This window comes from Mchenga conophoros, linkage group LG10 (assembly GCF_057382185.1).
Source record: "Mchenga conophoros isolate Kocher_MC1m ecotype Shallow Benthic linkage group LG10, M_conophoros_male_GT1.1, whole genome shotgun sequence".
NCBI lineage: Eukaryota > Metazoa > Chordata > Actinopteri > Cichliformes > Cichlidae > Mchenga > Mchenga conophoros.
The window spans coordinates 10,873,287-10,886,167 of NC_140535.1; the positions used below are offsets into that span (position 1 = coordinate 10,873,287).

Here is a 12,881-nt window from a genome sequence, read left to right on the forward strand (position 1 = left end):
CAGCATTAGTATCCGAGGTCAACAAGATCTCAACATTTTAAAGTTGGCAAAGCCATGAAAAGGGGACTGGATGATGATTAACGTGGGACTTTAACATCCCTTCTATTTGAACAAAGACTTGTCTTTCTTTAGGAAAATAGGAAAAGCCTTTATCTATTCATTGCACTTGCTCCATCTGTCTGGAGAAGTAATTAATGCACACCACCCTTCCTCCGCTTTCTTGCTGCAGCCGACCCATACTGTTCATATTTAATAAGCATTTTGTTTGCAGCATATGTAATAACTAAAAAGGCTTTCTTTTTGTGGAATTAATATCTAAAGACATCAAATTCTACTTTAAAGATGACTTTATTCTAACACAATTCATTCTGAAGACACTTGTACATAGGATTGTGACTTTCCTCCATTCCTGGGTAGCACAGGGGGGCAGTGGTTAACAAGAAAGTCCCTGCTTCAAACCTCATGGTCACCTTTTTCTGTATTAGCATTCTAACCAGGCCTGCTGGCTTTCTTCTGGGTACTTCCTGGCAATTCAATTCAATTTTATTTATATAGTGCCAAATCACAACAAAAGTCGCCTCAAGGCACTTCATAGAAAAAGGCTTTCTTTTTGTGGAATTAATATCTAAAGACATCAAACTCTACCTAAAAGCCTAAAAGCACGTATGTTAGTCTAACTGGGGATTTTAACTCATTAGTGTGAGGTAGATAACGTGGTTAAAGTGCATAGAACAATGTAGTGCATGAATCTATGGTTAAATGTGATTTAGGTATGTCTGAATTGCTTTGAGCGGTCAGTATGATGGAAAAAATGTTACATAAATGTCAGTCCCTTTCCAACAGACTGATGATAATTAGCAGTCATACTGACATGTTGTCAGTGATGTAAAAAAATAGAAGAGGAAGAAACAGTGAAGGGGCATAATTAATGTTTATCTGCCCTCTTGTGGCAGTTTTTTTGAATGCAGCTTTAAAATGAAAAACAAAATTGCTAATTTAAGTGTTTGGATTTCATATTACAGCTGTATGGTACGCTATTGAACCTCACTAAAATATGTTTTCACCATTGTGACTCAACAAGAATATAGCACTCTGGAAGCTGCTGAATTGCATACAGCTTTTCAGTAACTTCTCAAATATTTGATGGCAAGGGCAACAACTTTAGACTTACAAGAAACACCCTAACGGGTCTGCAAAAGACTTATATAATCCAGACAGAGTCACAAGCCATGTCACTTCATCACCTTTGTATAACTTAATTGGTAACTACAACCAAACTCTCGATAGTCATATTGCATTGTGACAAATGACAACAAGAGTCCAAGGATTAATAATGTCGCTCTCTCTGATTCACATGTACAGACTATTATCAGGAGTTCTCATGGTTTAAAAAGATGGGCTATAATTATTCTAATATGTCATTATATTTGCCTAAAGGAAACATGTTTGAAAAAAAGAGAAAGAGCCTTAGTAAAATGTAAATGTATGTGCATCTCTTAGACCCACATCTAATATTCGAAGCCCACTTGTCAAATTATCAGTCTATTGTCACCACGCTAACAAGGCAAAATACAAATATACACCCTCGCAAGATTTTTTTTTTTTAAAGGAAAGCGATTTTCCTTTTCAAATGTCTTCACTAAAGCATAACCAACTGTTATGATGAATAAATGCAAACCACACAAAACTCTTACAGTGACAGTTAAACCGTTTTCACTGTAGGCATTTTCCCTGATACAATACTGTGTAATTGCCCCGAGGCTATGAGATAATATTTTATTCACAAAGTCAGCCTCATGTTCCCTACAGCTGCAGTGATGGAATTTGAGTGCAATCTCTTGAAATCAGAAGTCAACACACAGCCTGGTTTCCATAGTCAAATTTGCTAATATCTGATGATAACAATAGTCTGATAAATAATTATATTACACATCATATTTCTCATCTTTCCAGTCTAAACGGAGCTGACTACCAACCAAATTATTAGTCAGCAGCCAGTCTATGCTATATAGAGTCACAGAATGGATGCATTTTCCTTGCGCAGCAGGACTTTCATTATTTTAATAGATTAGTGTATGAAAATAAAACATTAAAGTATTAGAATATTCTTAGTTTGATTTCATTTGTTTTTGTATTTAACGTTTTTGGAGGTTTTAACATCCATGACAATCCTCTTCATCCTGTCTAATTTATCCTTTCTTTTCTCCTTTAATTTGCAGTGCTGTCTAATGCTGGCTGAAGATTTAATCTTGTGAAAGTAATAAAATTGTAGGAGATGATGCAAAAAAATCATTTCAGGTGCAAAAAAATCATGAACATCAAAACATACAGTAATAAAACAACTCATTCTTATCTTTTTATTTTAGGAATATATTATTTAGAGATTGTACAAAGATCACTTGACTATAATCAATATTATGATGTCCATAATAGTGCATAACCTGATTTATTTGACAGCAAATATAAACATTACCATACTTGATTATTCATAATTTCAATATATCCTATGAATATCCTGTTGATGCAGGCATGGTGATAAATTATGTTAGAGGCTGTGGGCTCTAGTGTCCATAAACTTAAATGACATACATCAAAGGGCTTATATACGACACATTAAAATCCATAAATGAGAAACATTTTGATGTTTTATCAATTATTTGTCAGATGTAAAAATACATGGTTTTTAAAATACACATTAAATACACATTAATTGATATTAAATTAAACTTTTATTCACTTAAAACATGTACTTGAATGTTGCATGTTTGCTATGGAAAATAATATTTTTTTCCATTATCCCAAGACAATATTCAAATTGTTGTTATAATTAAAGAAATTTGCCAAAAGAAAAGAATTCCACAGGGCTTAACTGCAGTACTTGATAAAGGTAGAAACCATGCTTTAATGTCAGCAGCAGGAAAAAACCTTCAAAGCTTATTTTTTTTAAATGTATTTATTTATTTATTTTTATTTATTTGTGAAGACATCAAAAATTTTGCACAACAACATAATAAAGTTGCAAAAACAAGAAAAAATCTGAATCTGAAAAGTAATTAATATTCATAAAAGTAAGAATACACATGTGGTGAAGTGCTTTAAATGCCAATGTGGAGAAAAGTACACTGTACGATAGAAATACTATATGTTAATTACAAGTACTTTTTTAAGGGTGTCCTGTCCAAGCAGAATTATGGTCTACATCCACTGTTGTGCCAAAGGACCTGGGTGTGATGGTGAAATGCAAACTGTGTACAGGACAGAAACATCTGTATTATTCTGCTAACATAACTTTGGCTCCTTTTTGCCAACATTTGCACAGACAGCATGCTAATGCAAAGCTGGCAAAAAAAAAAAAAACCCAGAGTGATGTTGAAGCTGAGTGATTCCAAGCCCCAGACCTGCAACTGGACCCTGAACTTCAACAGAGGCAGTGGCATAACAGAGGAAGTGATAAGGAGTCAGGCTTGAAACACTGTTGCCTCCATTTCTGTCTTTACATGCTAAAGTAGAATCACTGTGACGATCACTTTGAATTCTCTTTGGGTTGGTTTTCAACTTTGCTTTGTGCTGTCGATTTTGTGTTCATATCTAATCACTAAAAGAGAGATCCTCATCCTCAAAGATGTGTCCTCATTAGAATATGGATTTGTGTTGGTATGTAGAACATTAGCTTATGGTATATATTGTTTACTGGAATAAAGTGAAAGTAATGTTTAGTGTATTGAATTGCTTTTTCCAGTGAGTAATTAAGAAAGTACTTGATTGCTTTTAAGAAAAGTAATGTGAAATACGTACATAACAACCCCAACACTGGTCATGAAATGTACATAATGAGCAGTGAGAAGCTGAAACAATGGCCTCTGGGAACTAGATGCAGACAGAGAAAAGCCCAGGAGACCCAGGGCATCCGAAGACCCCCCAGAGCACTGAAGACATGGGGCCACACATCCTGATAATAAAAGGATGTGTGCCCAAAATGTGAAAAATCAAACATTAGCTATACATGAATGCTTATTTTCTACCTGGACTAAGCCCGATCTAGAATAAAAGTGCCTTCTCTGTAAAAGAAACCACATACATTAAAGAAATTAGAGACTCAAATTAGTAATAGTGTTAAAGAGGCTTAATTTGTAATTACCGCCTCTTCAGACTGCTACAACTTTGTTTACATACATTTGCTGCCATTTACATTTCCTGTTTTTTAACTTGTATGGTAATTTACACACAGTCCCTACCCCACTGATGCAAGTCACTTCCTCTCTCTCCCTCTCTTTCTCTCTCTTTCTCTCTTTCTCTCTCTTGCTCTCTTTCTCCACCCAGCTATAGACCAGGATACATGAATGCTGGGAAGGAGAACAGTAGCAGAAAGAGCAGAGAGGGAGCACCGCAGAAAGAGTAAGTGAGAAGAGGAGGTAAAAAGATAAGGCATAGTAGGGCAGAGTGTGTTGGAGGACAGCATACTGTGGCATACTATGGAGCAGTGTGGAGCAGCAGGACCAAAACAAGAAGCGGGCGCAGTGAGGACACAGCTTGGCTTTATGCCTGATCAATAAAAGGTAGATTAGTTCAGAATCTGAGCAGTTACGAAGAGAACTCATTAAGCAGCATTGCTTTACCGAGATGACTGCCTGTGGACTGCACTGAGTTTGAATTGTGCAGCTAAGGGATAAAAACATATGAAAATAAAGTCACTCAGAACCTTGAGAATCCATGAGGACATAAAAGAGAGTGCGTAAAACTAACTCATTTGGAGCCAAGACTTGCAGCAGGATCATACAAAGACTGAGGTATGTCTGTGTTTTATTCTTAAGTTGAGGGCATGTAAACATTTTGCGGCTTTTCAATAGCTTGTTTTTTCTCTGCTTGCTTTTTTATGGTGTATTAACAGGACAAGACAGTTGTCACTTATTATTAGACAGCAACTACAGACGTGGGTCACTTGACCTAGCTCAACTAACATCAGTTGACACGAGAACCAAAATAATAGTCCCTGTGGATGACTAATGTTCGTCTAGCAATTTAGACATATCTGGATAAAGGAGTTTGAGGGGTATGAAGGCCAGGAGAAAGTGAAGAAAGCCTTACCAAAATGTATTTACATGTTCTTTTTTTGTCATGAATGAATACATGCAAGCGCTAACATAGACACACACTCTGTGTTTAACTGTATAATAAAGAATTGCTGAAAAATCCACACATGATCACCCTGGTGTTGACAACTGAACTGTTGTTGCATAAATCATTAAAATGACCTCCTCTACACATGAGAAAACTTGTGTGCACGCATAGACACACACACACACACTTACACAGGCTGTCCCCTTCGTGAAATGGTGTTGCGGTTAAATGCACACAGACCTTAATTAAGGCTATAGCATTAGTGTATGGTACTCTTTTTCAAGGTGAGCTGAACGTGAAGGGTAATGGGGTGAACGCTGCCTTCTATGGCAAATACTGTAATGAAAGAAGACATTAGAGTTTACTCCAGGCGCTATGTTGAAACATTAATGTGGGTGGGATCTTTGCATTATGTTCAAAGTGCTGATATAATATACAACACTTCTCTTGTTATCAGCATTTGCACATTGTCATTGCTTTTTCCAGTCTTATTCCAAGAAAGTAAGAGCACAATCCTCACAATTCTTGACAACTCTAGTTATCCTCCTTTTTTTGCACTATTAAAGCGCTTCCTTGTCTCAGCCCAAGCTCTGTGCATTGTTTCCTGCTTACTCATGGATTTCCTTCACAGTGCCATCTAAAATGTCTCTCGCTTTAAACGTGTTCCTCTTTTACTTTTAGATGGATGTAATGATGTGGAAACGCTGACCCCCTTTTTGAATTATCAGACTTTTGAGTCGACCAGTCGAGGAATGGGGAGACGAGCAGCTGACCTGACGACTTCGGTTCCGGTTTTAGGAGTCCCTGCCTTGGTTGGCGTGCGTGGTTGGAAGGCAACAGGAGGAGACAGATCCGGAGGAGCCCTGTGGGGACTTCAGTGCAGTGTTGGTGTTCAGACATCCCCTGCGATAAGTAGACCTCCTACCCAGCTAACTGATACACTCTCAGATAACATTAGTCAAACATCCAACAGCTATATTACCAAGGAAACGGAAGACAAGGAGATACTACTAACAAAGAGTGACAAGGAGAAAAAGGCTATTCTAAAACAGAAAAGTGGCGAATCCAAGACCAAAAAGGAAGTGACTTTCAAAGCACTTGGAGGTGAGGCCTCAAAGGATGTGGCCTGCTGTCAGAGGAACAGTAGAGGGACTTATTGCTATACCAGGGCAATCAAGACAAATCCACACATTGCAGGGAATGCCAGGTCTAATTGTAAATCTGGTAACCGTTACACTAATGGCAGTGTGGTTGACTCAGAGGCAATCGGTGGGATTACCGTACACAATGATGAGGCCGAGCCTGTAAAGGGAGCAACCTGTCGTGGAGGAGACCGGACCAGATTGCAAGGTCATTATACAGATTTGTGTAGGAAGACGCTGCCATTATCTGCTGCCCGACCTTTTGGTATGCCTCAAAAAATATGCAACCACTGTGGAGGGAGACAGTCTGTAACCAACAAAGCTGTTATTATAGGGGAGAAAATTCCTACTCCCAATGCTTTCCTTAGAGGGAACTCTTTAAACTCATCCTTCACCTCACTCTCGACCTCTACGCCTTTCCAAATATCCCACACTGAAAAAAACCCTACGGCAAACCAACAACTCTCCGACAGCATTAATAATACTGACAACAGGACCCAAATTACAGTCAATCCACAATTATTATACGTTAATGAGGAACTAAGGTATCGAAAAACACCACACCCTGCATGCCCGGTCCACTCTATAGGCAATCAAGTCACTTTGTCAAATATAAATCCTGCCAGAAGTGAAACATCAATCCAACCTACAACCGTCCTACATGCTAAAACCATCACTATCACAAAAGCAACAATAGAAACCAGACAGGATGTTTCCAGTGAAAAATTTGGTGCTAAACCTCCACAGGACCATAAGCTCTCTCGTCCAACAACTCTCCCTTTGACCCCCAAGTTGGCCATAGCTACCAAGGCCAACAACCCACATTCGCACACTTACCCCAAGCGCATTAAGACAACACAACACATTTCTACACAATACAAAGAATCTCAAAATGTATGTGTGTCTATACATGCTGCACCTGAGATTACACTGTCACCACCTTCGCATTTCTATACTGTAGCCACAGGGACTGGAAATACATCCAGTACCAACACACTCATATCAACCACAGTTTTTAATTCTGCACCAACGTCCACTGAAAGCATAGCTGCTAAAGTCAATACTCAGCACAAGCCTCTACACTCCAAGCATGCGGGTCAAATAAATACAACTAATAACCAACAAATTAGCCCTAAATGCCCCACATTATCACTGGCCAGCAATGCATTCAACCAAATGCATAAATCAAAGTCACCTGCACACGTTTTACCCTCAGGTCCACCGCATGCTCTGCTTGAACATCATAAACTACAAGAAAAGGCATCCACAGTAGCTGCTAGCACATCTTTAGCTAAAATACCTTTTACTGACAGAGGAATAAGCTCAACTGGAATTCAAGCTTTTGCTAATCCACAGCATCCAGCTATACCGCATCTATATTTGAGCATTTTAAATTATAAAACTAATTCAGATCAAATTGCATGTGATGATAAGTCTGTGCCTGCACAAATAATTCACCCTAACTCTTCAAATTCTGAACCTCTGCTTCACGCTTGTACATCTTTCCTAGACACAACATCTAGTGCATCCAATCTCCTAGACTCGGAAGTTAAGGTGCCTGTGAGTACTACTTCCAGCTCTAGACTTGGATTTAACAGCACCCTGAACAAAAATATAGCTCTCAGGAACACAGCATTCAATTCGAAAAAATCTGCAACCCCAGCTGGCACGCATTTGTTTGCCTTGACAGAGAAACAAAATAATGTCTCTGTATCAAGTGCAAATTTGCTTCAATCAATAGGCACAGCACAGGTAGTTAGCTGTAATGAAGCCCCCGACAAAAGCAAACCTCAATGCACACTAGGACCAGACATCAGAACTCAAAGCAGTAACAAACCTGGTAAATGTGGTGTTGTTTGTCATCAGGAAAGCAACTTAGCACTTCCGCATGCATTATCTAAGCCTCAAATTGTGCCAAAAGATCATAACAGGGGCAGTGATGCTAGCACTAATCACCCTAAATCAACCAATAAACCCAGCGAGAAGTTGCATTCTGATAAAAGTAACTTCAGTGCTAATCTAACCAATGAATTAATTGTGCATGAGTCAAAAGACCATGAAAATTCAAATCCATCGCAGGTCGCAAACCTCCAGAATTACATTTCCCTAATTAAGTCAAACAGCTCTTGTCTGCAGGGTTTCATAAAAACGGAACAACAAAAGCCTGCACATAATCAAGGATGTGCAGAAACCGAACATGAGGGACACTGTGCAACATGCCCACCGGTAACAACAGCCCAGCAAAAGAATTCAAATGCAGAACGGTTTGCCTTGGGTGTATCAGCCAGTCATGCAAATGTTAAGCTTAAAACTGACGTAGTTAAAGAGACACATCCCATCAACTCAACACCCTCTATAACAGTGCAAACAAACTGTGGACCCATCACCTCAACTAGAAATGTCAAACCCATCATCAAATCCTCAGTCCAGCAAAACTCTGACACATTATTACCGCCACAAACACTCACACGTACCGAGCGTTCTTTCACTGCGCCAGCCCCATGCAGCAGTGAGAGAGAACCCCGTATGCACACAGGCCTTGATTGCAATTCCATATTGCTATCATCAACAAAGCCCTTGGCATCCTATCTCCGCCTCCAGTCTAAGAAAGTGGAGGCAATTGACAACCCCGCTCCTCCTCAGCCATGCCCAGAGGACACCAGCCTGGCTCACTCCCACCCAGCTGATGCAGCCCTGCTGCTGCCATCTTCCCCACAGTGCTGCAAATCAGCAGCCTTACAGCAGAGACTCGAGACTGTGGAGGCCAGCCTGGCAGCCAACAAGGACAGGATCACTACTCTGCTTAACATTATCCATGACCTAGAGACATGGCACGCTCCAACCAGTGGGTAAGTAAATGTGCGTGTGTGTCTGGGCTCTGAGTGTGTGTGGAAGTGTAATAAGGGATGTGTTGAGCTTTCTTTATCACTTCAGGATCATCAGTTTTTTACTTGAATATCTAATATTTAGTACAATAGAGCTTTACATATTTGTGAATGGCATATACTTAACATGCTTTGTTAGAGATGAGTTGTAAATACTTTGCTGTAATACTTTATATTCAGTCCAGTACAGGTACAGCAGCCAGAATCCTGTCTAGGAATTATTTTAAAAGCATTCCTGCTTCTGCTGATCTCTGGCTTTACAGTGAGTCATCACTTAGATTGGAAACACTCAGCAGCATTGAATATCAATGCAAACACCATTGTTTTTAGACTGAAAACAGTTGTGCATTTGTTAAATTTATAAACACATGTTTTACTCACCCACTGTTCAGTTAATTAGCTACTAATTACTGTATTGCCAAGGACAAAAATGATACAGAAAACCAGGATGTAGGATGTTTCTATCTATTACTGTACAAAAGCAAGGGTACAGTAACCAAAACAGGGTCAGTTTTTTTTTCAAAAGCACAGAGCTTCACGTGTTTCTCACATATTTCTCACATATTTCCCCATTCTGTCCTATAACTAAAGTAAATAATAGGAAGAAAGATATTCCAGCATCTGCACTGGAAGACCTCAATGACATTTGAACCAAACGAGTTTCAGTCGTGTAAATAATTTCGCACACTGTGATTTAAGTTGCACAAATCAATTTGAAGGCAGTACTGCTAACATGTTATCAAGTCTGTTTCACAAACGTGCAAAAAATCTGATTCAAATTGTAGTTATGTGGCATTGCAACATTGTTGCAGGTTTGAAAAACAGGTCCGTGATTATGCTCCTGAGTATGATAGAAACCTACTTGGGCATTTCAGGGGGGCAGAGATTTATATAGCCACGCAATTCTTCTGGGACAAATAACAGGAATTAAAACAGGCCTCTGGCAACGTGTCTCTGTCAATCATTCTCATTCAGTGTGCTGTGTTAATAAGCTGTGACTGTCTCTGAGGTCATGTTTTAGAAAAACCAACTCCTAATAACCTACTGATGTCTTACACGCTATGTTATATAGACTGAAAGTGTCTCAGTTGGATACAGTGATAGGAAAGATGATTACACTGTAAATCTAAAAGGATGATTTGGTTAACACAAAAGGACGGGTTTATGGTTTATCATGACTTAAAAAGACATCATATACCTTAGTTGTTACATCAGCTGCATCGTTTATTTTTCTTTCATTAACAATAAGACACAATGATTCATGTAAGCTGCTGATAGTTGATAGGGTCATACATTAATTCATCCTTCCTTTTCCATTCAAGTTATGTTAGAATTCTTAATAGCTCATACTCTCTTGCACTGAAGGGTTACAGAGTTAAGCAGTTATTCACAATATTTGTGATATAAAATGTGCTTTATCTGTATTCCAGTCGGCGATCCCACAAAACAGGACAGGACTTCAAAGACTGCTCAACGTGTCAGAAAACTGCTTGTGTTGTATACAGGTGAGATGACAGTTGTGCCTACATGCAAAGTCTGAACACATAACTGATCAAATCTGCTGCAATGTACCATAAGAATGCTACAGTATAATTAATACACCTTAATTTTGCTACTTGCTTCCCTTTTGGTGTTCATTCGATAAAAGAGATGAAGAAACCAATTAAACCAAATCAACATGCATGGCATGCACAGTAACAGGAACACGTATCAGTTTATTCAAGGACAAAGTCGGACAACAGATTTACAGTTTCAGGCACACAGTTCAGTTCATGGGTCAGCACCTTTGCCATTGCAGCTGCCAGTTCTTGGCCAGTCTGTTCTCTTCATTTCTCTAAAAATTAATGACTTACTGTCATTAGCAAGCAGTTTCTTGCTCAGAAGTAACAGAAGGATTATATTTTCCTGTCAGAGAACACGATAAATCTTATGGAAAAACTGCCAAATTTAAGCACTTGCTTTATGTAGCATAGTCTATTTGGAAATGTAAGCAGGCAGACAGAACTGAGTCAGGTCCAAGCAGCCTACAAAACTGATTTATACTGATTTATGAAGTCAAAATTTGCATTGTCAGTTGGATTGTAGACTAATTGATGTTATGCTGTATTAAAATGAAATGTTTTAGAAGATTCGATGACTCGTAGGAAGCAGGAGAATATATCAAAAGTAGTTATTGCAAACTGAGCTATTACTGTCTTAGTTTTCATGACAGCAATTCAGCAGTAGCGGTTGCATTTCAGTGCATTGCAAACTTTATTAAAGAAAGCAGTGAAAGGAATTGTTTGTCTGCTGTCTGAGAAGAGCTTTCGCATCCCTTGCCTGTAAGACTTATCATGGAATATTGGTTAGTTCTCATATTCCAACACTGGTATAGTTTGCACCTAATAACTAAAATGTTGCATCAGGTGGAAGCAATGGAGAATAAAAAATATTACTAAGTGGGCTGAGGAAAATCTAAAATTCTTCTCATCATCTTTTCGGAAAACAAAAACGCCTCAAGCTCGAGAAAGCAAAACCTTAAATTGTCTTCATCGTGAAATATTCAAAACATTCCTGTTGATCTCCTTATTTTCCAAAACCCCTTTTGTATGACAAAAAGAGTGTTACATAAGTTGATTTGCTGACCAGTGTGTGTGCGCGTGTGTGTGGAGTGTGTGTGTGGAGTGTGTGTGTGGGCATCTGGTCCTTAAAAGGCCAAGTGGGAAGATAAGAATATTTAAACCAGACTTGTGTACCCTCCAAAAAAAGAGGATATCCTGCTGGGAAATGTCTACCTGCCCAAACCAATCAGCCACTTTGAAACCTGACAAGTACAGCGCTTCCCACATGAGGAGACCACACAAAGCAAAGTGAAATGTAGCAACACAGTTTATAGTGATTTTGAGGCACGAAAAGCTTTTGCATTATGTAAAAATGAGCTGGAAATGCAGATACGACACACTAAAACATTCATTTGCATCTTCGGAGAAAGCTTTCAGGTTTGACACACTTTTTGTTTTTTATAATGTGTGTTTTCTTCAGGTGGAGAATAACTAATTTGGGGCTGTGTGTGTGTCTCTCCAGTGTAGAGTATGACTTCAGGCAGCAGGAAAGACGCTTCTTGGAGGTTCTGAATCGGTCAACTGCGCACCTATCCCAGCCTTTAACCTTCAGCCTGCTCCAAAATGTCGTCATTAAGAACTTAACAAAGACAAAGCTGAAAAGCAAAAAGCTGTGCAAGACTCTGTTCAAATGGCTTCCAAGAAAAACTCACAAAGTCTAGAACTCTTTTCAGTACCTGTGTGCAGTTTAATAGCCATTATCCTGTGTTACAAGTGACCAGCAGAAGCCTTTTGCAGAGAACTCTTACTATTCCCTTTCTTCCTGTGGAATGAGATTGCTTTGAATTATGTTCTTCCCAAGTAAAGTTCCACTCTTCTGCACACTGTCAAAGCCTATATGAAGGATTTTCTCAAATTTGAACCTGATCTTTGTGACCTTCAACTAGTACCATCCATAAGAAATGTATTTTCACTTTTTCTCAAGTTAAATATGTTTTCTTGTCAATATGCTTGCATTAAAATGTAGATTTCTATATCTAATTTTGTACATGAGATTCTGTTCTGTTTGCACTGTTATAATTAAAGCATTTGATTCTATATTCCCTGTTTTAAATGTCGCTTAATGTCGCTTTACCTTTTAATTACCGTTAAGTAGTTTGATATAACCTCTGTTTATTTGTCTATAAATTAGTTAA

At 38.7% G+C, this 12,881-nt stretch overlaps 1 protein-coding gene across 2 annotated transcripts; it reads left to right on the forward strand.

The window, feature by feature from the left end:
- The first annotated feature begins 4,313 nt into the window (after positions 1 to 4,313).
- On the forward strand, positions 4,314 to 12,881 carry LOC146565393 (uncharacterized). Of its 2 annotated transcripts, none has more exons than XM_085288522.1 (4): positions 4,314 to 4,787; positions 5,800 to 9,109; positions 10,576 to 10,650; positions 12,209 to 12,881. In XM_085288522.1, the coding sequence occupies exons 2-4, from the start codon at positions 5,871 to 5,873 to the stop codon at positions 12,405 to 12,407; spliced, it is 3,513 nt and encodes a 1,170-aa protein (XP_085144648.1). In that variant the 5' UTR covers positions 4,314 to 4,787; positions 5,800 to 5,870; the 3' UTR covers positions 12,408 to 12,881. The 2 variants fall into 2 exon arrangements, with proteins under 2 accessions (XP_085144648.1, XP_085144649.1); XM_085288523.1 differs by having other exon boundaries at positions 5,847 to 9,109.

What these genes read in the sequence shown, in the direction of transcription:
- LOC146565393 (XM_085288522.1), top strand. Translation starts at nt 5,871, where the DNA reads ATGGGGAGACGAGCAGCTGACCTGACGACTTCGGTTCCGGTTTTAGGA. An exon ending in TGGCACGCTCCAACCAGTGG is followed by an intron (nt 9,110 to 10,575) that starts GTAAGTAAATGT and finishes TCTGTATTCCAG; the next exon opens with TCGGCGATCCCACAAAACAG. An exon ending in ACTGCTTGTGTTGTATACAG is followed by an intron (nt 10,651 to 12,208) that starts GTGAGATGACAG and finishes GTGTCTCTCCAG; the next exon opens with TGTAGAGTATGACTTCAGGC.